This window comes from Zalophus californianus, chromosome 3, assembly GCF_009762305.2.
Source record: "Zalophus californianus isolate mZalCal1 chromosome 3, mZalCal1.pri.v2, whole genome shotgun sequence".
NCBI classification, from domain to species: Eukaryota; Metazoa; Chordata; class Mammalia; order Carnivora; family Otariidae; genus Zalophus; species Zalophus californianus.
The window spans coordinates 131,219,263-131,243,156 of record NC_045597.1 but is presented as its reverse complement, the minus strand read 5'-3'; the positions used below and the strand labels follow the sequence as shown (position 1 = coordinate 131,243,156).

At 38.1% G+C, this 23,894-nt stretch overlaps 1 protein-coding gene across 1 annotated transcript in view; it reads right to left on the bottom strand.

Moving 5' to 3' along the window:
- Nucleotides 1–5,999: 5,999 nt before the first annotated feature.
- Nucleotides 6,000–23,894, bottom strand: part of XIRP2 (xin actin binding repeat containing 2) — a 73,134-nt gene continuing 55,239 nt past the window's right edge. Inside the window, exons 7-9 of the mRNA XM_027591161.1 lie at nucleotides 14,288–23,615; nucleotides 12,266–12,399; nucleotides 6,000–6,136 (exon numbers count right to left, since the gene is read on the bottom strand). Coding sequence (XP_027446962.1) covers nucleotides 12,305–12,399; nucleotides 14,288–23,615 — 9,423 coding nt within the window. The 3' untranslated portion in view covers nucleotides 6,000–6,136; nucleotides 12,266–12,304. The remainder of the gene's footprint in view (nucleotides 6,137–12,265; nucleotides 12,400–14,287; nucleotides 23,616–23,894) is intronic.

Below are 23,894 nucleotides of genomic sequence, written 5' to 3'. Positions count from 1 at the left end.
TGTGGCCATAATGTCCACATTGGCTGTGGAGTGGATCCACCAGCCTTGGAGAACCTACGCATTATAAGGGACTGGATTTTGTCTACTGTCTCTTCTTGCTGTAAGTAAACACTACACCACTAGAGCCTTCCAGTGCTCTCTCGTACTCTGACTCTTTGAATATAAGACTTGCTTTGACCATCAGAAGGAGACAGAAGTAATGGTGTTCCAACATCTCCCTTTCTTTTCTTTTACTTCCGTCTTCCCCATGAGAAGGGCATGCTCAGGACAGCTTACTGGTCATGGGAAGAGGATGGAAATCACCTAATACAGAGCTATTCTAGCTAATGTGCCCCAACCAAGCACAGCCTAGAACACAGTTCCCAGCAGACTTGCTGATGGTTGAGTGAGGCCAGCCAAGACCAGCAGGAACACCCAATTGAGCTGGAGAGAGGTGTCTGCATCATTTTTGAGCAAAAGTGTGGATACTAACCCATAATAGGTAGGAACATGACACTTCTATAGGCTCAGAAGCCTCAGAGGATTCTGGGATTTCAACATTTTTGTTGAAAACTTATTGCCATCCATGTTCTGGATCCCATTATTTTCCAAACAAGTCCCTGACCCTGGCAAAAACTTTTAACTTTCCATGGGGGCTCAGCTACTTTTACAATTGTTGATTGACACCTTCAGCTTTTTGTTAATTTTTTTCCTAGAGTGATGGGGGTTAGCAATGAGCACTCAATTCAATTTTCATTGTAATTGCTATTTCTCCTCCATGTCTCAAATATTTGATACATGGTACCAGCTATGCATTTGCTTCAACCATTATAGGCATCCTTGTTTACTACTGCTGAGAATTTTAACAACTGCACAGCCATCTTGTGCCCCTTGTCAGCCAGGAACAAATAGTTCAGCTCTAAAATATCATCCCAGTGTCTGCTTTCTTGGGCCACTCCTAGCATCAGGTTGCCAAGGTTGGGTTCCCAAAGATGTAGATTCTGAGACAGAGATTAATGTGGAGGAGGTTTACCAGGGTGTGCTCTTGGTATCAAGGGAAAGGAAGGGACATGAACAAAGCAGGAGAAGTTGGATGGTGACAGAGGCTCAGTGGAGGCCTCAGCCAACCCTATATGTTATTTGGATATTTGACCCTGGAGTGACCCTTCTGGGTTCTGTGGAGCTCTCCTTCACCGAACACTTATTGAACACAGTCTATGTGGGGGTAGCGTCTCTCTTCAGCTAAAGCAATCCTGGTAGGGGCCTGAAAGTTGAGAGTTTTCTGTTGGCAGCACTTCCGGTATCTGGGGAAGTCACTCCTTTATTCCTGAAGAAGGATCTTGATTGTGCATCATAGAGTCTTCAACCACATAATTACATTAAGTAAATTATGACTATGGCACAAGGAAGACAGTTTAGCTTTTGAACTGGAAATTTTTCACCTATTTATTTACTATTATTCTGAAGTCTTCTAATTTAAGAGAACTCTTTGTGGCTATACATTTTTCTGTGTTGATTCCTTCCACACACATATCAACTCTGATTAGTTTTTTTGAATGCCTCTTTTTCCAGTTGGAGAGATTACATGGAATATGCCATGATTTTTCCTTTTAAAAAAAGCCACTCTGCCAACAAATACCAAGGGCTCCATAATATTTGTTGAGTTGCTGTCAACTGGATGATACCACAGTGTTTGTCAGGCTTTCTATCCATTAGTTTACTTTCTACAAAAAGGTAGCATATCAAAAGATAATGACCACACTATAGATATTCTACTACTATTGTTTTTCTTCTACCACCTTATTTGCATGCCTAAAGTTTTAAAATTTCTCACGATGTTTTAGGGGAAAACATCTACAGTAAATGGACAGTGTTAAATAGATTAAATTAGCCTTTCCAAAGGACTCTATCAAAGCTGAGATTAAATTACTTTTAGATTATATTTATCTAAAATATTTTTTGTCTTCTATTAATTTCCAGGAGACTGAGGCTTTGCACTGATCAGCACCTCTCATATGCTCTCAAAGCTCTTATTTTGGGAATCTGAGTATCATGTCCATAGCCTATTTCTGATCTCCATGTAAATTCGATTTTTCTAAAATAAGATTCCACATTACTGTTAATACCTGCAGATTTCAAAACTTTTACATTAGATTTGGAAATCACGCTTGGTTCTCAATAACATTTTCAGAGAGAGAGAAAAAAAAATATTGCACTTCTCTTTCACTTCAACATCTGTGATTATCTTTCTCTAAGTTCATTTTCTTGGCAATGGGAAAATTTTCTACTCCTCAATTGGACAGTAACCAGTAGTCAGTAACTATCAAAACACAGCTGAGAAAGTATTCTTTTTCCTACCTTCCAGTTCCTTAAAAAATTGATGTGCCTTTAGAAATTACTCTAGAGATGTTTATAGAAAATTGTTAGTTTGGGGACAAATATGCCAGATGCACATGTTGGTTGCACATTAGGGAATGGGTGGTAGGTTTGCATTCCGTAGTTTTACTGCACTGTGGGAAAACCACTGTTCTAATCCAAAAAATGTGCTTCCCAGAGCCCCAAATCTGTCACAAGGATTGATTGTGTGGAAGCTGCAAAAGACAATTCAGCACAATTTTCTGGGGGATAAAACATTTTTACAAGATTCATTGGAAGGCCCAGTCTCAGATAAATAATGCAAAGCCCCTTACATGCCAAGCTCTGCCATCACACAGCCTCATCTGGTAAAGCATTTGGTCTATCATGGGCCCATTTTGACTCCTTTGAAAGAGAATTAGCTTCCTGGAAATAATATTTTTATGGCATAAATGTAGATATGATATAGATTTAATCTGTGATTAAATCCCAAGTGAAAAATAATTGAGACATTGTTTCATAACATTAACAGACAAATGTAAAAAATAAATAAATAAAAAGACAACCCTAAATGTAAAATGTAGTTTCTTGATGTTATGGGTTGAATTGTGTTATCCTAAAGTTAATACGTTGAAGTCTGAACCCCTAGCATCTCAGAACATAACTATATTTGTAGTCTTTAAAGAAATAACTAAAATAAAAAGAGGTCACTAAGGTGAGTCCTTAGTGTGGTGTCCTTATAAGAGGAAGAACTTTTGACTCAGACGCATACAGAAGGAAGATCATGTGCGGAGAGAAGCTGATCATCTAAAAGTGAAGTAGATAGGCTTCAGAAGAAACTGACTCACCAACTTGATCTTGGACATCTAGCCTCCAGAACTGTGAGAAAACAACTTTATGTTTGTTTAATCCACTCAATCTAAGGTATTTTGTTATGGCAGCCCTAAAAAAATAGTAATGTGAGTCAAATCTATTTGCTGAGAACATACTAGCAAGGATTTGTTACATTTTCTAAGGAGAAATAGCTTGCCACACTACAATGTGTTTTCATACTTAATAGAAAGTCAGTGGTTTGTATTTATATTGGAGAATAGGGCATAAGGTCCGTTTTCACTATGTACACTCCAAATGAATGTGAAGCCACTCATTTATATTCACATTATTTTTTCCCCTCAGAATCATCAAATGTATTTATAAGAAGGCAAAATCAGCAGAAAATTCAGAAGACACATTTTCCAAAGACTGTTTTTGTAATGGAAAAACTTAATATCCATCAAATAAGATAAAAAACCTAACAAAATGTAGTAATAATATGACTTGTATATTGATTACATATGGTAAGCAATAAAAATGCAATGTGCATAATTGATTTAAGTAACTTCCAAAATCTTTGTCACTCAGTTGATTTCTGAGTATGGACTCTACATCACTTTGAAGAAAAATTGATATTTTTCATTAAATGTTTATAGATATATTCCATGATAGTTTAATATAGGCAATTATTTTCAAAACATAATAATCCTCATATCTTTAAAAGTACAGAGCAATTAGGGCACCTGGGTGGCTCAGTCAGTTAGGTCTCTGCCTTTGGCTCAGGTCATGAGTCTGCTTCTCCCTCTGACCCTCCTTCCTCTCATGCTCTCTTTCTCTCCCTCTCTCTCAAATAAATGAATAAAATCTTTTAAAAAAATACAGAGCAAACAAGAAATGAAAATTTTATATATTCTAATAATATCATGTCTTTGATTTAGTATTTAATTTTTTCCAGGATTGTGTGTGTGTGTGTGTGTGTGCACGTGCGCATGTGTGTGTGTTAAATACATGCCCCTGAATAGACAGTTCCTAAATTATGGAAAACATATAAAATTAAAATGTCAATATATTCGGAAAAAAGTTACAGAGGTATTTTGGTTTGCATCCCAGGTGATTTCATTTTATTTCAGCAGAAATTATAGAGAAGGTATAAGAATCGTCCTAAGGATCAGCAGTACAGCATCTTGCCAGTGATGTTATCCATTATCCAGCATGTTGAAAAACAGAGCAATATCCTTAAGTGCCATTTGACAGGAAAACAGAGCCATATTGTTTCATCTTTTCATTCCATTCAGAATACAAGTAGATTCAAACAGATTATGGAACACATTGTATAGCTTAATACAAGGAAAATCCTGTTGTGATAGACATGAACTTTCTGAACATCAAGTTTACAACAAGTTCAACAGAAGGTTATCAAAATCTCTAGTCTTATTTCGAGACATCGATGTTTCTCAGTGCCTGAGTGTGGATGACAAGTGGCCCTCGAGAGATGTTTTACTCAGGGTCACTGTAGCACCTATTCCTTTTAATTTGCTCTTCCACAGTGAGTTGTTCAGACTGGACCTCCGCTCTGGGAAATGAAGGCTTAGAGGCACATTCACTGCTCAGAGCACCAAAACTTGGATTCCCATTAATGGGGGCTGTACCTATTGCTTCACCATGCCAATGTTTGACATCCTTCCCAAATTCTCTTAAATACAAACGTGGCATATTTTTCATTTGGTCTGCAGAATCTATGAAGTCATGCTCGGAAGTATTCTCATTCTTTTTGGAAAAAGCAGCGATTTTCATGGTATTAGAAAAGAAGAAGTGTAGGTTTTTGTTATTTGCCTGGTTTCTTTTGATGTTTAAGATATTTGTATCAGAAGAGGCTATGGACCTTTCTTCCCTTACTATTAACCCACCACTGGGGCCCAGTTTGGGAGCAGACTGCATGGGACTGCCAGAAGTAGCTCTGTCAGCCTGTCTTCTGAGAGCCACAGAGTATGCCTTTTCAGATTCAAATATGCCAAGTAACTCTGAGATTCTAGATGCACTTTCTAAATTTTCAATTTGATATTCAGTTGCAGCGTAGTTTGCTCCCCTCGACAGTGGTAATAGGTTAGGAAATTCTAAAATAGATGTCTTCTGCCTGCAATTATTCAGACACAAGACGGCCACATAATTGTTATTATTATTCTTATTCAAATTCTCTTTATGATTTTCTGTCACCACCTCATCATCAGTGTTAGTAACCTGTAAAACTTCTGCACCATCAGGTTCATTAGTTTTTTCATTTTTCTCCTTTTCAGCACTCTGCACAACCACATTATTGTTGTCATTAAGATCCATTTCACTTTTCCTTTTATTCTTTGTGTCTTCAGCCTCATTCAGCTTATCTTGCACATTCTTATTTCCTTCCCTCTTCTCATCTTTATTTGCTTCATACATTTCCATTTCTTTGATTCCTGCAACATCCTCCTTCTGACATGTATGGATGGACTGCGGATATGGCTGCAGGAAAGAAACGTTATCTTGCTCTAGTCCTTTATTTTCCAGAGTTTTAATGTGTTCTCTTAGTGATTCACTTTTGAATTCAGCAGATGTAGCGACTGTCATTTCTGGTGGCCATTTAGGTTTACTCATTTTGAGCTCTTCCTCAAGGGGGAAGGTTTTCTTAGGCATCTCCCTGGAAGGGGGCCAAATGATTTTTAATTTTCCCCTCTCCCTGAATTTTCTCAAATCATCTCTTTGCCCTTTATTGTTACCATCATCTAAATGTTTATTAGGATCCCCAAGTATGGTGACGTTTTCTGCACTATTTTTACATATATTTGTTTTTTCATTAGGAGTAAAGTCCACTGAGCTGCTTTGATTTTTGCAATTCCATCGATCTTTATGTTGTTTGTGTCCAAAACCTTCATCATAATTTCCTTTAGATTTGAAAAGTTGGGTAAAGTGAGGTTTACAATATATTTGTCCATGAAGTGATGCATAATTTCCCAAACTGCCAAAAAGAAAAAAAAAGAAAAAAAGGTTTAATATTCCATATATACACTGCAAATTCATAGGGAATTGGGTAACTAATTATTTCAAGAATGCGTCAGAGACTCAGTGCAGTAAACTTATTGGCAATAGGAATGTGCTTATTAATTAAACATCCTTGTTAGATAATAGTTACCACTAGTACCCCGCATGATACATGTTTTATAGTATTTAGAATTTCATGTTGTATGTCAAGTATTAGTATAATAGGTATTATAGTGTAATGTATGTGTGGTTATAGATGGCGCAAAATGATAGGACTAAATCTCTGCTAACTCAGTGATTTATGTGAGGGGCCACAATTTTCAATAAATCCTGAATAGCACACACACACACACACACACACACACACACACACACACACACAATCAACCATTTAAATTTCCTCGTTAACTAGATTTTGAATGAATTGGAAAGCTTGCCTATGCAATTGTTTATTTGGCCTCTTTGGGGAGATTAACAAGTAGAGTGCCTGTTAAAATTAAAATCAGTTTAGTCAAAGGCATCATTTTTTAACATCTCTCAATCTCCACATACAAACAGACACACCAATTAGATAACAAAACTTAAGCCCATGGATAAAATTTATAACAAAATTAAGTGACAAGGTATCCCCACCAACCCCAAAACACAAGGAGGAAAGAACAAACAAACAGCTATGATAGCATCTGTATGAGTGATAACAGAGGGAGCAAGGAAGGTGTCTGAAAGACCAGAAAATATAAGACCACAAAAGAGCCAGCCATTATTTCCTGGAAAGTATCACACGCCAATCAGAGAATAGTAGCTGAAACGAGGAGGGATTTTACCTTCTCCATTAGCCAGTCAGTGCAAGGGCCCTGTGGTAGGAAAATCCGAAGAGGACAGAGAAGTCAAACTCTCAAAGCTGACCAATCAGGATCCCCTTTTAGGACAAGACTTTAAACTGACAAAAAAAATATGGGAGTGGAATCAAATTGTAATTGGATAATGATGACAGCAAAGAAAGAGAAGGTCCTGACTAACATGCGGGAGAGAAATCAAGGCAGGAAATCTCAGGAATCAAGCCATTATAGGTTTTTGGACAGTATATGAAAACTGGAAGAGGTAGCTCTGTGAAGTTTGGGAAAACCATCCTGAATTTTGCCTCATTCTAAGATTTGAGAAAACTAATGCCATAGAAAAATAAGCAACAGAAAAGTATGGAGGCCAAATATTATATAAAGTTATTATAAGAAAAAACAGAATAAAGAGCATTTTTAATATCCCTACAGACAATGAAAACATGCTAGAAAAACATGTTCTCAACATCAAAATTTAAAAAATGGGCTAAAAGACATTAAAACATGATAAAAAGACTTGAAAGAAGAGCATGAATTAAAATTAGAAGATGTCATAAATGAGATGCTAGAAGTCAGAAAAAAACAGAAGTAAAAAAAAAGTCAGTGAAAAAACTAAACTAAAAGAATATAAGAGCAAATACGCACAATAGAAAGTATTTTAAGAAGAAATAGGGGAATAAACATGAAAAATTACAATCAGAAATGGAAAAAGAGAAGGATTTGAGAGAAAGACAAATATTAAAGATAGGCACAAAATATCCATGTATGGATAAGAGGAGTTCCTGAAGTAGAAAATAAAGCGATAAAATAGGTTAAATACTAAAAAGCTATAATTTAAAGAAACTTTCCTGATATAAAGAGGTCAGAAACGGCGTACTGAAAGAGCACACTCGGCAACTGACAACGTTGACCCACAATGACTAACATCAGGAACTACTCTAGCCAAATTACTGGAGTTTATCTTTATTTTTTGGACTTTAAATAAAAAGAAAAAAGATCCTTTGTATTTATCTAAAAAGGAAAAAAAGGAGAGCATATGATTTACAAGGGAAAGAAAATTAGCTTATCAGTTTATGCCCAAAGAAAATGGAATAATGCGTTTAAGATATTCAGTGAAAGAGGGGCGCCTGGGGTGGCTCAGTCGTTAAGTGTCTGCCTTCCGCTCAGGTCATGATCCCAGAATCCTGGGATCGAGCCCCGCATCAAGCCCCGCATCAAGCCCCGCATCGAGCCCCGCATCCGGCTCCCTGCTCGCCTGGAAGCCTGCTTCTCCCTCTCTCACTTCCCCTGTTTGTGTTCCCTCTGTCTCTCTCTCTCTCTCTCTCTCTGTCAAATAAATAAATTAAAAAATCTTAAAAAAAAGATATTCAGTGAAAGAAAGTGTAAGTCAAAGATTTTATTTTCAGCAAAACTGACTTTCCATTATCAAGATCACAGAACAGACTTTTCTGAGGGAGGTACCGGAAAATAACTTGCATAACCAGAAAGGGGATACAGAAACAGTGACATAAAGATTGGTGGCAAGCATTCTCTAAATTGTCACCTATAAACTAAGATGAGATGAGGACAAGGAGGAAGACGGTGTGTCATAGGACACCTAAGAGAGAGCACAGTTCTTAAAAAATGGGGTGTGCATGAGTGGGGAGCAAATGCCATTTTTTAAAGTTTTCATAATCAAGTTAGGGTGCTGATAGTTTTGCTATTCCAAAATTGTTGTTCAAATGAATACGGGGTATTCTAATTCTGTCATCTCCTTTGTCTTTGAGGACCAGAAGTCCTGAAGTGAAGGCAAGGAGACAGAGATGGAATAGAGAGGAGGCTAAGGCAAAAGAAATTCAGTTTTGAATTCAATTTGGAAATATTCTTACAAATTCGTGATATATTTTCTCTTTACATATAAATATTTGCTAGCTCTTAACACTAAGAGAGCTTCTAACTAGTGACCAACTCAGTAGAAAAGAGCATGGAGATTGTAGTCTTGAAATGCCATTTCTCATGTAAAGAAACCAGGGTTTAGGGAAATGACTGATTCCAGGTCCAGGGGAAGTAAATGTACCAAATGAGCACGGAACATCTAGTTCTATCAGGTAATGAGGAAACTATCAAAGATTACTTAGGTCTTGCCAAAAGGACTCAGGAAACAACCTGAAGAGACCAAGGATAGAATAATTTGAGCTTCAGTAATAATAATAACTGCATCAGATTGAAACCAATCAAATATATGTATATCTATGAGTTTATAAAGATATTACAAATATTTTAAAATCAGTTACCTCTAGGGGATGATAAGGAACCATTTCATTACATTGTTAAATAAATAACTGATACATTGGCAAACCAGGTAAATAAAGGGAAAAAGTTACGCATGTATTCTGCCTTTCCCCTACCAACTGTACCAACAAGTAACCAAATAGTAGATGAGAGGAAGCATCTTCTGTAAAAGTATTCCAACTAATAACGAAAAAGAAAGAATAAAATGAGAATATCAACATTTTGCAAACATCAATTAATGGATATGGTATTAAGCTTCAGTATCTGCTATGATCACAAAATCAGAGACAAGCAGACACTATGTGCTTACTCTCCTTGCCAACACTCCGTATGTTCTTGCAAAGGTATCAAATCTAGATTCAGCTGACAGTTTGTTGGAAATGCAGGGGAGAAAGGAGTAGGTGAATGGCACCACTAGTGTGCAATCAGCAAATCCAGACTGTGGAAAATTCTACAGGTCAGATATCTTGGGCTCTTCACAAATAAATTGCAAGGAATGAAAGAAATGGACAGAAACCTTTTAAAAGGCTTAAAAGAATTGTCAAAGTTTAAAACACTGAGCAAAACTATAGTATCTAGGAGAGCATATTTGGATTTAAAAAACTGTAAAAATGTAAGGAAGCAACGATGAAAAAGCTTACTGTTCACTCACAGAGAGAGCTAACTGGTGTTTGGGTGGGGCACACGGAAGGAGCTTCTGAAACTGTTGGCAATGTTTATTTCTTGAACTTGGTACAGGTTACAAAGTGTTCACTTTATAATCATTCATTAAACTGTACATTTGCTTTGTTTTTCTGTATTTGTGGCTTTTTGTACAATGATTTTTAAAAAAATATCAGTCATAAAATACTTTCAAGTCCTTACTCAATGTCAGCCTTTACTAGGTGTTGACAGTCAAGCATAAACACATTTCCTACAGCTGGAAACCAATTACATTAGATTGGGTTAAGAATGGGGCAAGCACAGGGGATGCTCTGAGAGCACTTTAGGAAGGACACCTAATCCCTATGTGGGGCTCAAAGCAGGCTTCTTTAAAGACATGAAGTCTCAGTTGAGGTCTGAAGAATGAGCGCATATTAGCCTGGTGGAGAGCTGGAGGAGAGGCAAAGGAAAACTACAAGGAGTGGAAATGACATTTGGAACCAGCTAGATATGACAGAGAAAGATAATGATTTTAAGGACCTGAAAGTCTTCGTGAAAAGTAACACGCAATGGGAGGAAGAGATGCTGGGAAAGGAGCTGGGGCAAGATTCTAAATTGCCTGTTAATTCAGAGTAAGATGCTAATTTGATGTTGATAGAGGAAACCATTATGTTTTAAACACAGAAGTGACCTCAGATTTACATTTTAGAAAGATCATTTTCACTACAACATGGAGCATGGCATTGGGACAAGTTGGTGGTGGTGGTGATGGAGGCAAGAGATAGTGCAGGCAAGGAAGACTAACTTGCTAGAAAGACTGTGGCATTAGTACAAGTGAGACATGACACTTGGAGGATACCTGCTCCATGGGGATGGAGAAAAGTGTACAGCTCATGAGACATTTATGGGACCTTGATGATAGGACTTGGTGTTTGCTTGGACACAGGAAATGAAGAAGAGGAAGGAGTCAAAGGTAACTTCATGTTTCCATCATTGAGTTAATGTTAATGTTATTTATTGAAGAGGGTATCCTACAGATCACGAAGTCAAGGAAGGAATTTTGTTAGAGAGAAGATAATGGGGCATATTGAATTTAGTATACTTATGAGAAATATAATTGGATATAAATATTAGTAATTAAGATATAAGCATCTGATTGAGGACAGAACTGGGCTACTGGCACAGATTTCAGAGTTATTCCACATGGATGATGATTAAAGTCATGGGAGTGGATATAATAATATATACATATATATATATATATATATATATATATATATATAGAATATAAACAGTGAGAAGAATAAATGGCCATAACAGAATTCTAAGGAATTCTAACATTTCAATAATGGACAGAGAGTCACCCACATAGGAGTCTGAGAAGGAATACCCAGGAGGTGGGAGAAAACCATTATACTATGGTGTCATGGAAACCAAAGAAAAAACATGTTGCAATAAGGGGTATTTGATACTGTAAATTAAAGTCAAAAAAGATATAGCCTGATACACATTGGCTTTAGCAAAATAATTACAGTTTCAGCATCTCAGATTATAGCCACACCAAATGCCACATTCATTAAAATTCATTTGTAACAGTGTTAATATGGTGCTTCTGTTGCACCAGAGTGAAGGGGGGAGGCAGTATATCTTACCTGAAACTGACAATACTCTAAATTATTATTATTTTTTTTATTTAGATGGAACACCCAGACCTAGGTCAGTTCCAGCCCGCCACCTGATTTTGTATATGAAGTTTTATTGGAATACAGTTGGGCCCATCAGTTTATAGCCACACTTTTTGTTTAGTTATCTGTGGACGCTTTTGCACTCAATTGGAAAGTTTAGTGACAGAAATAGTATGGCAGTCGAAATACGGTCGAAAATATTTACTACCTGGCCCTTTACAGAAAAAGTTTGCTGACTTTGGATCCAAAACCTAGATTTTTAGGGGTGCCTGGCTGGCTCAGTCTGTAAAGCACGCTAATTCTTGATCTTAGGGTCTTGAGTTCAAGTCCCACATTGGGCTTACTTAAAATAAGGTCGAAAGTAGAATCTAGACTTTAGACCAAACTAATAACTTAAAAATCCTGATTTGCACAGCATTTCTTGATTTTTCTTATCTCTGTGCTCTCCAAGTTTGGACAGAAGGGACCCTCTGGATTTGATCAGGAATGCAAAATGTCAATAGGAAAAAGGTCATGGCTATCCTGAGGAAAACATAACAGAGCATGACCACATCCCCCTTTATTGTTGTTTTAGCTGATGGCAACAAGATCTAGACAAATTGGTATCTTCTAGAGACATGTGTACATTGCAGACTGCTCCAAGATTTTGCCACAGACCACAAAACATTTTACCTCAGTTTACTGTTGCAGTGGTGGCATCGGAAGCAGGACTTATGAAAACTCTGCTTGTCTGCTACTAGGCACTCCATTGGATAAACAGTCTTTTGACAAAGTATACATATTTCCTTGTCTTGGAGTAGCAGCTTCTAAAAATAAAAATTTACAAAAGTTTACATTATCTTCAATCACCTTGTAAAGCCAAACCAAACCACAGCATGCTGACTGGCCATGCAGTCACAGTGAAAGCTCTGAGACTGTTGTCCTAAACTTGCTTCTCTGGACATAGGCCTACCATCAGATTTGGGGTTCTGGCACAATCCAGAGCCAAAGTTTTCATTTTTTAAGGTATTCTGAAATGATATTTCCAGAGTACCTACATATATTTTAAAGCTGAAGATATTGTATTTATTTAAATATTTCCGTGATGACTTAGTGTTGACTCTGTGACATCATTTCTTAACTTTAATACATGAGACTCCTGAATACATTGAGATGCTCAGGGTCATTTCTCCTCAGTCTAAATGGCTTTAGATGTTAGGGATTTTTGGATTCTCATGTTTGCCTTTACACTTTTCCTACCTCTTCCCTTGCTCTACAGTACTCACAGGCCCAGGCTGCTGTGCTCAGGTGAGTTATATCGCTAGCCAGTGTTTAGATAGTGGTTCGAAATGGACAGAGAACTTTTTACCTCAGTATTGTTTTGATCCTCACCACAATCCCCTGAGACTAATGAACTAAGCTTTCATATTAGTTATATATAAAAGCATATATGCTCAGGGTTCTTTTTATAAATAAGGATGTACTTTAGGGCTTCGACGCTTGATTTGAGCTACTAAGTGATCTCCTTTGTTTATTGGTTCTAGCAGGACACGTATTTCTATATTTAACACTGGGTGCTTTTGTTTTTTGTATTTTCTATATGCTTTTAGCCATCTTAACAGAAACTGAGCATTTGAAATTAATTAGACAGCTTTGCTTGATTATGCCAGAAGCAAGCACAATGAGAAATCATATTGATCTGATCAACTAGACACATATGTTGCAAATATGATAGAGGCAAAACTATTAGTTTCAGCAGTTTTTATTTTTGAGCTTGATATTTCTTTCAATCTGTTTAGAAGAATGGACTACCCTAATGGTGCACATTAATTATGTCAAATCCTTTTATTGTAAAGCCTCATTAATTATAAAAAGTAGGGAAATAGAAAGAAAAAACTGTTCTCTGATGTTAAAAAATACTCAGTTCATGTGTTTTGAATCTCCCTCTAAATATATAATCAAATTTTTTAAATGCATTGTCCATATTCATCTGTGAATGAGGCCAACTGAGCTCTCATTTGGAGTTTAAGAAAGGTGCAATAAAATTAGCTATAGAAAAAAACTAGTGACATTAGAGAACGCTAACTCCATCCAACTTAATAACAGTAATTAAATACACAAAAGGTCTAATTCCATACCTATACTTTTGTCAAAGATATTAAGCAATAAAAATCATTGAAGAACATATGAAGGGTGTAAATTGTTTGTTGGATTATTGCCAGGCTATATTGAACTCAAATGCAAACACCACTTAAGTCTGGCAGTTAAAAATATGTCAAGAGTAGGTCAATAGATATTATCTAATACTGTCTTAAGCAAGTGGATAAAACATTAACTTTTAATAAAATATTAATAATGTGCTATGGGTGTGCCATTATTAAATATACATTTAGATACAATTATTAATACTATTACATTAACAATTATTATATCTGCTGCTTTATCCAAAGTCTTATTTACCTTGACAAATACAGGTCTCAGTAATCTATATAATATTATTTGTTATTCTCACACAGTGCAGATGAATCCTATATTAGATGCTTTTGTAAAAAAAAAAGCAGTAAGAGCAAGCATTGTAAAAAGAAGGACATCCTCAGCCAGGGAAAGCTGTTAGTTTTCAGTTATTTTCAAACACCCTTTGAACCGCAAATCATCCTAGCTATGGACCGTGTGCCTTTAAATGGGTTAATCTGCACACTGCTCAAGCTCCGTTACCGCTTATAAAGGCTGATTCCTCTTGGAAGGCGGTTCTCATCTCAGTGGTAGGAGCGTCCGAAATTGCAAATCCCAGGCTTTTAAAAACGCTTTCACTCTCTTGCCACGCCTTTTGAAAATTCCTCCTGAGCTCTGTAGGTGAATCAGAAATATCTAAACTGTGGCCAGCGATGACATCTTCATAGGTTGGTGGGGCATGCTTGAAGTCAAAGCCAGATTTGCCAGCTTCTGAGCTATGTGATGAAGAGACCGTCATCATCGTCGACCCAACACCTTGATCCTCAAACGCGTCCACACCCGAGAAATGTTCACTCACAGACCTTGTTTCAGAGTGGACGCTGGGCTGCTTCGCAGGAATTTTTTCTTGCAGCTCTCTGGGACGACTGCAAGAAAAGCCTGGAAAACTGGTGGTTTCTAGATATCTCAATCCACATTCCTCCTTACAAAACGAACGGCTTTCTTGTTTAATGTTATGGTCTGCTTCTCCATTTGTATAAACTCTCCTGTTCGACTTTGCTTCAAAAACTGGGTCAGCCTCAAATTCCCTGAACCATCTGTTTATTTCATTTTCGCGGTCACTCAGGAAATTCTCAGCCGTTTGGACAGTTTGGTTGGCGGCTTCATACCTCTGCGTGCGCTCTGTGCGGCGAGGCCCTTCCACCGTGTGGATGATCTCCACCGAGTCAAAACTCTCAGTGTCCGGCACCAGGCGCTGCGTGGAATTCACTGCGTCTTTGTGAACGTAAGTCGCCCTTTTTTCTACTTGCCTAATTTCCTCTTGAGCTTCCAGGGATCCTCTGAAGGAGCCACCGTCTACATGATTTACACTAATAGGTATGGTGATTGTGGGTGGAGAGTCCCTACCACGAGTTTCTATCTTAATTTGACGACGAAGTGTTGCAGGAGACGTGATGATTTCAGACCTTTTCTCTACTATCGGAACCGGGGTCACCGGTGGACGTGGGGCGGCCCCTCTGGCTAACTTTGCGGTGGTGTCTTTGAGTTTGACAAGCTGCTCAGAGCGATTCGTGGGTGGAGAAAGGGAAGCGTTAGCAGCACCAACTCTGGATGTTTGTGACACGGGACTTCTCGGTGATGGTTCAGCAAAAGTGTCTTTTTTAGGGGACTGAGAGAGCTGGTCCTTAGCAGAGGTTTCTGGTCGCCGGGCAGTAGACTCAATTGTTATAAAAGTTGGTGATGGTGGGCGTGTTTTCAAGGAGGGAGGAGAGATCTTGCTGTCATCCAGTTTAATTTCGTGATGGGTTTTCACATGATTGTGAGCAGTTGCTTCATGATGAGTTGCTACTTGGCCGTGCTCTATTTTTTCTACGATTGTATTTTCTTGCTGTTCACTAACGTTAGACATTTTAGAGAACGTTTCATTAAGGCTAGTGGGTTTGTTTCTCTGCTTTTCTGCTTTGGAGGATATCATGGCTGTTTGAATTACATTCTCACAGGACACAAGCATATCCTCTGCTTGAGTCTTAATATGCGTTATTTCTTCTTTGATTTTTTCTATGTTATTCTCCATAGCAATGCAAACACCATATTGTCTTTTTTCTTCACTTAATAGCCATCCTGGAATAATACTTAGCAGTGTCTGAAAGGTTTTAAGGCCATTTTTATCTGGCTCCACTTCAAACTGTTTTACCCTAGACAAAATATGTTGTAGTTCTTCATGTTTTCTCAAGAATTCCAATATATTTATAGCACATTTTCCATCATCCTGCTGGGATTCTTTCACAGAGGAAAATAAAGATTTGTTCTGTGTAATCTCTTGCTTTGAATCTTTACTATTAGAAAAGACTTGTTTCTGTTGTATGCCCTTGACTCCAGGACATTTTTCTTCCTGCAGATTATTATATGGCTGGGACAATTGTTTATGTTCAACTTGACTTTCACAAGTCTGTATTTGTGTTTGCTGAAAATTCTGCATCTGTGAATCAAGATGTACATCAGTAACCTTTTGCTTGACTACCTCCTGTGCTGATTTATTCAAATGTTCTTGTTTTCTTTCAACTATTAGTCTCTCTTCCTTTGGACCAATCGTTGAGGGTTCCTGATTTGTTCTTTCACTTCCTTGAGGTTTCCCACTCTCCAAATCCCTAAATTCTCTTTGCTTCTCAGGAACTATATTGAGTTTACTTTCGTGACTTTTCCCTGTGGGTTCTGCAGGCAGTTTTATTGTGACTCTTTTCTCCTTCTCAGGTAATTGATAATATTTTTCAGCTACAGATTGCTTATTACTATATTCAGTGCCTGCTTCAGTTTTCTCGGTTTTCTGGTACTGTTGTTTGCTAATGGTTTGAACATCAACATCAGATTGCTTTTTACGGCTTTCATAAATGTGGTCTGTTTCATTTGATTTGTGATCTGCAGTTGGAAGCTTGATAGTTTTAACTTTGAAACTTGGGGAAACTGGTTTTCTTTGGGGCAAGTGCAACTCCTCCAGATACTTCTGTTGTGTTTCTTGTGTATTACACTCCTGGTGCTTCTGTTTAATTTCAAAAGCTGATATAGATTGTAACATGTCCCTTGAGTTCTGTAAAACTTCCTTTTTCATGGTAGCTTCATCTTCTGAGGCTGCTAGAACATGTTGGATCCCCTTGGTGGTGACTGTCCTCGCTGGTGTTGTGGAAAGCTGGTTGTCAGTACACACTCTTAGTACTTGAGAATGACTTTGCGAGTTTGGGTTGGGTTGAACCAAAGTGACCCCTGAATCCATTCCAGGTAGAGGAGCCTCCTCATTTGTTTTTTGTAACAGTACTTCCCCTTGCAACTCTGACATGTTTTGATTTGGGCTTTCTGTTTTGACTATGTTGTAGCAAGAATGCTCATGTTTCCGTTTTTCAAGCTCTTCTTTTTGTTGTCTGTACTTTTCTTCAGCAATCATTAAAGGTGTCTTAAATTTTCTCATATAAGGTTTTGGACTTTGTTTTCCTGAACATGCTGAGAATGAATGAGATTTTATTAGCGGTGCCATTGTTTTTGCCTTGGGTAGTGAAGTTTCTGGAACCATCTGGGAGAGAGACCTCATAGCATCCATAGATAATTGTTTTCTTTCATCAAGACTTCTTCTAGATATGTTCTGCTTCAACTCTGTGTGTTCACTGCTAGTTGCCATTATTACGCTTTTCTGATCCTTTGAGGGAGTAATTTTATCTTCCATATCTGGCAGGGAATTTTCCAATTCAACTTTTGGGGAACTGCAATTCTTTTTATCTTCTATCTGTTTGGGAAATTTGGGTTTGGGGACTGTGGGAGGTGGCAAAAGTACTCCTGATTTTCCTGTTAGGACTTCAGCCTGAGAATGAGTTTGCTGAGAGCTTGAGGCTTCTTGAGAATATTGTATGAATGTTCCCCTATGCTTTTCTTGAACAGAGGAGGAAAGGAGATGCGCTGGTTTAAGAGATGGAGTTGGAGGAAGGGGAGGTGGTGGAAAAACTGATAGACATTTTCTTTCAGATTTATCATCTTCTGGCGGTGGAGGAAGAGGGAGGCCCGGGAAACTTTCAAATTCAGCCTTTATCACTTCTGGGGCATTTTTTTCAGGCAACATCACTAATGGAGGTGGAGGAGGAAGAGGAAATTCAATTTCAGATGATGCGTTGGAAGGTGGCAGAGGAGGTGGAGATGGAGGTGGAAGAGAGTACTCACTTTCTTTTACATTATTTTCAGGGTTAAGGTTGATTGAATTAAAGGACATTTCCATTGCCATTTTTAAGTCTGTGGAAGTATTTGTCTTCCTGGCCAGAAAGTCCTGGCTCTTCAGATGAACATCAGCCTGTTTTTTGTCAGTTGCCTTAAATTTACTGTGGCTTTTGGAGGAGACTTTCACTTCTGTTATATTTGGTATGTCTTGATCTCTAGGCAAAGTCGGTTGAGGGTTCATGTTCTTTTTCTTTATGTCTTTATTAGAACATTGTAGTTCTTGCTTTAACAAAGTTTGCTTCTGAAAGTCCTCTGAAGCTTCACAGGTCTCCCTGACTGTCATGTTGACCAGACCTGGGGTTGGACTGGCCTTAGGGCTTTGTTTATCTGTTGGTATTTTAGTGTTTTGGGTAATTTTAGGACTCTTTACAGAGAAAGATTCAGTCTTCTGGTGGTCATCCCTCAGTTTACCAGTTTGAGTCTGTTGCCTTCCCACTGTTTTGTCGATAGATTTGGTAGAGTTAAAGATAGCATTCTTCTGTTCTCTCACAGTCTCTGATTCCTTAGTTTTTAGATTTTCCCTCGCTGACACAGTTGAAGTCAATTGTCTGCTCACATGTTCATCACTAAGATGCTGCTCTGTTGTGGTATCAGTCCCGATACCCATTTTGTCCCCTGATTCCAACACATTGTTAATAGCTTTGTGGTGTGAATTAGATAGTTTTCTCAGGCTTTTCTCCAGAGCATCATTGTTTTGTTCATGACCTATGACAATCTTTACAGTGCCTTTGGGGACTTTAGGGAGAGTAGCTTCAGTTCTTTCTTCTATTAAATTCCCATGATAAAATTTGCCTGTAGTTTGATTGGGAACGTCTGCTCCCCCTGGCCACCTGGCTGCTGGTTCATATGGTCCCGGTCTTGGCTGAAGAGCACTTTTTGTGTCCCTCTGGACAGCCACCGGATGAATCTTTGTTTTCTGCTCTTCTGAGGACCTTCCCATCACCCCTTTCACATCTTCTTTCATTACACCCCTTTTATCCACCTCTTTGAAAGCTCTCTGGGCTTCTTTCAGATTCCTTAATGATATTTCAAGGTCATCTCGGATAAGCTCCTTTTTCAGGATTTCTGTTCGTGTGTTTGTGGTCTTTTCAAGGCATTCAATAGCTTTGTCAATGTCACCAGGGATGGCATTGGGCTGTTTAGATTCTTTCCATTGGTGGTTTGCTTCCTTAAGTGACTTGAGTGTGGCCAGCATGTCACCTTTTATAACTTCTTCTGCTTTCGCCACTGTTTTCTGATTTATGGCCTGGCTGAGGGAGTTTAGGGTTGATTTCAAATCACCTTTTATAATTTCTTCTTTGGGTGTCTTGCAAAATGTAGTCTGAGGCTCTGTCATAAAAACCTTAACTGTATTATGCACATCTCCTGGGACGATGTCAGTTTCATTAACAGTACGTTCAACCTGAGACTGCCTTTTCTTTAGTAACAGCTTTGCACCCTCCACATCGCCACCAATTATTTCTTCCTCTCTTTCTTGTTTCCTAGCTGTCAGTGTCTCACTTGACCCGGTCTGGAGTTGTTTAAGATAATCCAAAGCTCCAATTTCTATGCATGTTGTGAAAAACTGAACATTTCCCCTCTCAGTGGCATCGATTTTAGCCCTTTCAGATATCTTATTGTTTGATACAGAAGATAGCAAATTATGAATGGTACGTTTTACATCACCCCCTATTACTTCTTCACGCTCAACTGTGTCACCATCATTTTCATGAAGAAGACAATAGATAGTCATATTAATATCCCCTCTTTCATCTTCCTGAATTAAAATGCCTTTCTTTACAGATCTTTCCTCAGAGAACAAGTTTTTTATTGCTTGTTGTACATCACCACTCACTATTTCTTCTTTTTCAGCATGAAATTCCATCGATCTGTTTAATAATTGAGTTTTGGTCAAATTAACATTTCCCTTCTCTTCGTCACTAACCCAAATCTCCCTTTTTGTACAGTCTCTTTTGGAAAGCAGGTTCGCCATTATATTTCTGAGATCAACCCTGATAATTTCTTCTTTCTGTATCTGAGGAGATGCTTGATTCATTAGCTTGTATTTTGCCATTCGAACGTCCCCAACTTCATCAGCTTCAATGATGATTCCAGGAGCCTCAATAACTTTTTGAGAGTAGAGTTCTTCTAACGTTTCCTTAATGCTCTTGCCAATAATTTCTACCTTCTCTACCCTATTTCCATTAAATTCATGAAGGGGTGTAGTTTCAAAGAGCCATGTAGTTGTCTTGACATCAGAAGGAGGGATTTCCTCCTTGATGATTTTTGTGGTGCTTTCATCTGCTTCCTTAATAGAATCCAAAGTTTGATTTTCAAAAAGCCATACTGCCTGCTTCACATCACCTTTCTGCATATCTTCCTGGGTGACTGTTTTGATATTTTCATATTCCGACCCTTCTCCTCTCAGCTCATCTATGGTGTGGGTTTCAAATAGCCAAGTAGATGTCTTAACATTGCCCTTCTGTGTTTCATTAACACTTACTGTTCTTATATAAGTATTCTTACCACAATTTTCAGACTCAAAAAATTGTTTACTTGTCTTTACATCCCCACCTTGAATATAGTCCACAGTGGGCACAGCATCACGTGATTCTTCTGAAATCTGATCCAGTGGCTGGGTTTCAAATTTGTATCTGACAGAACTAACATCTCCCTTCTGAATGTCTTCCTGTGTGACAGATTTAATAACATACACAGTCTCTGACTGATTAATTGAGTCCAGTGGTTTTGTTTCAAAAAGCCACCTAGTTCCTCGTACATCTCCATGAATGACCTCTTCCTTTTTAACTGTTGTCACTTCATGATAATACCCGTCTTGGTCTTGAATTGCATAGAGTGGCTGGGTTTCAAAGAGCATTCTGTAGCTTTTTACGTCACCGTTCATTACTTCTTCAGTAATTGTTTTCCTGGGGCTGATACAGTCAGATTCTTCTTTAATCTCATCTAAAGAAAAAGTCTCAAAAATAAAGCACCCCTTTCTTACATCCCCACCTTGTATGTCTGTCACTGTCTTAACTAATTCATCACCTTCTTGGCTCTCTTTTATCATATCAATTGGTTGGTTTTCAAAAAGCCACCTACAATTTAAAACATCGCCTTTCTGAATGTCTTCAGTCTTTAGGGCTTTGATCTTTTTCAAAACTTCTTCTGAACTGGAACTTATAGAATCTAAAGATTGATTTTCAAATTTATGCCGCATGCTGGAGACATCCCCAGCTTGGATATCCATCTCTATGGCCTTGATTTCTTTTCCTTCTTCTCCTTGTATGCTGTCCAAATTTTCTGTTTCAAAAAGAAAACATGCTGTACGAACATCCCCACCTTGGATCTCTTCCTGTTTTACAGTTTGCAATTTGACTGTTGCTTCGGAGGCATCTTTTATGGTATCAAGCGGCTTAGTTTCAAAGAGCCAGGTACAGGCTTTGACATCTCCCTTATGAATTTCTTCACTGCCAGTCATTAATGAAACTTTTTCATAGAGAGACTCCATTGGCTGGGTTTCAAAAAGCCACCTACAAGTTTTGACATCCCCTTTAACAATATCTGTCGCTTGTTCAGGTTTACCTTCTACTTCTTCCATATTACTAAAATATTTAATCGAATCAAGAGGTTGGGTTTCAAATAGCCATTTAGCAGATTTCACATTTCCGGTCTGTATTTCTTGAGCAGATATTCCTCTAATTATCTGGAATTTATGAATGCTTTCATCAAACTCATCAATGGGCCTTGTTTCAAAAAGCCACCTACAACTTCTTACGTCGCCTCTTAGGATTTCTTCTTGTTGGACTGTCTTGACTTGATGATATTTTCCAAGGTGATCTTGAATGGCATATAGTGGTGTTGTTTCAAAGAGTGATTTGTTTAACTCTACGGCACCTCTTGTGACTCCTTCCACCTCTATTTTATGTGATGCATCAAATTTAATTAAATTGTTTGATTCAAAGATATGTGTATAATTCTTTACATTTCCTCTGTCAATTTCTTCAAGTTTCACTGTTCGTATGTACTCTTTTTTATCTTCTCTAATGTCTTCCAGAGGTTGGGTTTCAAAAATCCATTTTTGGTGTCTAACATCCCCCTTTTCTTCTTCAGAGGCAGTAATTTTTTGAAGTTTTCCTACATCGGGGCTATCTTTTAAAGCCTCTATTGGAAGTGTTTCAAATAGATGCTTAGTAGTTTGTACATCACCCCCTATTATCTCTTCAGATCTTAGAGGATCTGCATCAGGAACTTCTTTTAGAATGTCTAATGGCTGTGTTTCAAACATCCAACACTTTCTGGAGACATCTGTACCTGTTATTGTTTCCTTTTCAATGATGGCCTCTTCTGGCTCTTCTTTGATTTTCTCCAAAGGTTGAGTTTCAAATAACCACTTTGCCCTACTCACCCCACCTTTGACATTTTCTTCCATGGATATTCCTCGGACAACTTTAATTTCCGTGATATCCTTGTTAATTGTGTCCAAGGGCTGTGTTTCAAACATCCAACGTGCTGTTCTCACATCTCCCTTTTCAACATCTTCTCTGTGAACAGTTTTAATTTCTAGCATTTGACCTAAACCATCTCTAATAACATATAATGGTTGAGTTTCAAAATATTTTATACTTCTCTTAACATTTCCCTTAATTTCTTTGAGCTCAGACCTGAGTTGCAACAGATGAACTTCATCGACTGAATGAAGCTGTCCAAGCTGATCCAGATGTTGAGTTTCAAACATATATCTCACAGTCTTGACATCCCCACCAGTTATGTCCTTTATGGCAGTTACCACTGATTCTTCTTGATGCATGTCATTCATTGAGTCTAATGGCTTTGTTTCAAACATCCACCGGGCTGTGCGGACATCTCCTCTGGCTAGCTCAGGAATTTTCTCAGCATCTTCTTCAGTGCCAGAAGAATTATCCCCCAGTGTATCTATGGGTTGGGTTTCAAACATCCATGTGGTATATTTCACATCACCACCAGCAATGATTTCTTGATTAGCAATGCCCTTGTTGATGTTGTCTTCCTCTGGAGAGCCATTGTTGATGGAATCTAAAGGCTGATTCTCAAAGATCCATCTCATGGACTGCACCTCCCCCTTCAGAATTTCATCCCACTCCAAGTGTTCTCTCTCTGAGTTCAGAGCTTTTTGAGAACTGTCATTCGTATTTTCAAAAATGTACCGGGCTTGTTGCACATCTGCTGAAACTGAGCTCCCTGGGTTCACTTGACTAGAGACAATTTCAGAAACCTCACTGATATAATCTTTTTCTAAGTTTTTTCTTAACTCAGGATGCATGTGTTTATATAAACGGTTTAATTCGTACAAATTTCTTTGCTTAGTATATAATTCTTTGGGTACTGGTGGTATTCTAGGAGAGTTGGGGAATTCAGGGGACTGAGAAAATGCTGTCACATCTATTGGAGTTCGAAATATATCAGGTGGGGGAGGAGGAAATTCTTCTGTCTTTCCCACAGGACTGGCATTAACTTGTCCCAGGGTTGAGGAAGTGGCACTGTGGTCACTGTTTTTTGTGGTTGATGTTTCCTTCCTTTGGAGGGTCGACATGCAGGAAGTGGAAGAGGTACTCACAAGTGATGATGGTTTTAAAGTCTCTTCATATTCACTTCCGATCTTTAAGGGAAAGAAAGTCAAATCTTATAAAAATGGGTGTAGTGGTGAAGACTACCTAGGCACTGCCCCTCACTTGTCCACCTGCTATGATATCTCCATTGGAAACAACAGGTGACAGACTCTCTTAGTACTTAGTGACAGACAGATAGTACTTAGGTTACTATCTTTCCTATAACTCTTTGCACTTTCAGAGTCCTATTCCCCATTTGATACATCAGCAGCTCAGTGTTTTAACATTTACACATAATCTTGATTATTCTTCCTCCTTTGCTTAATATG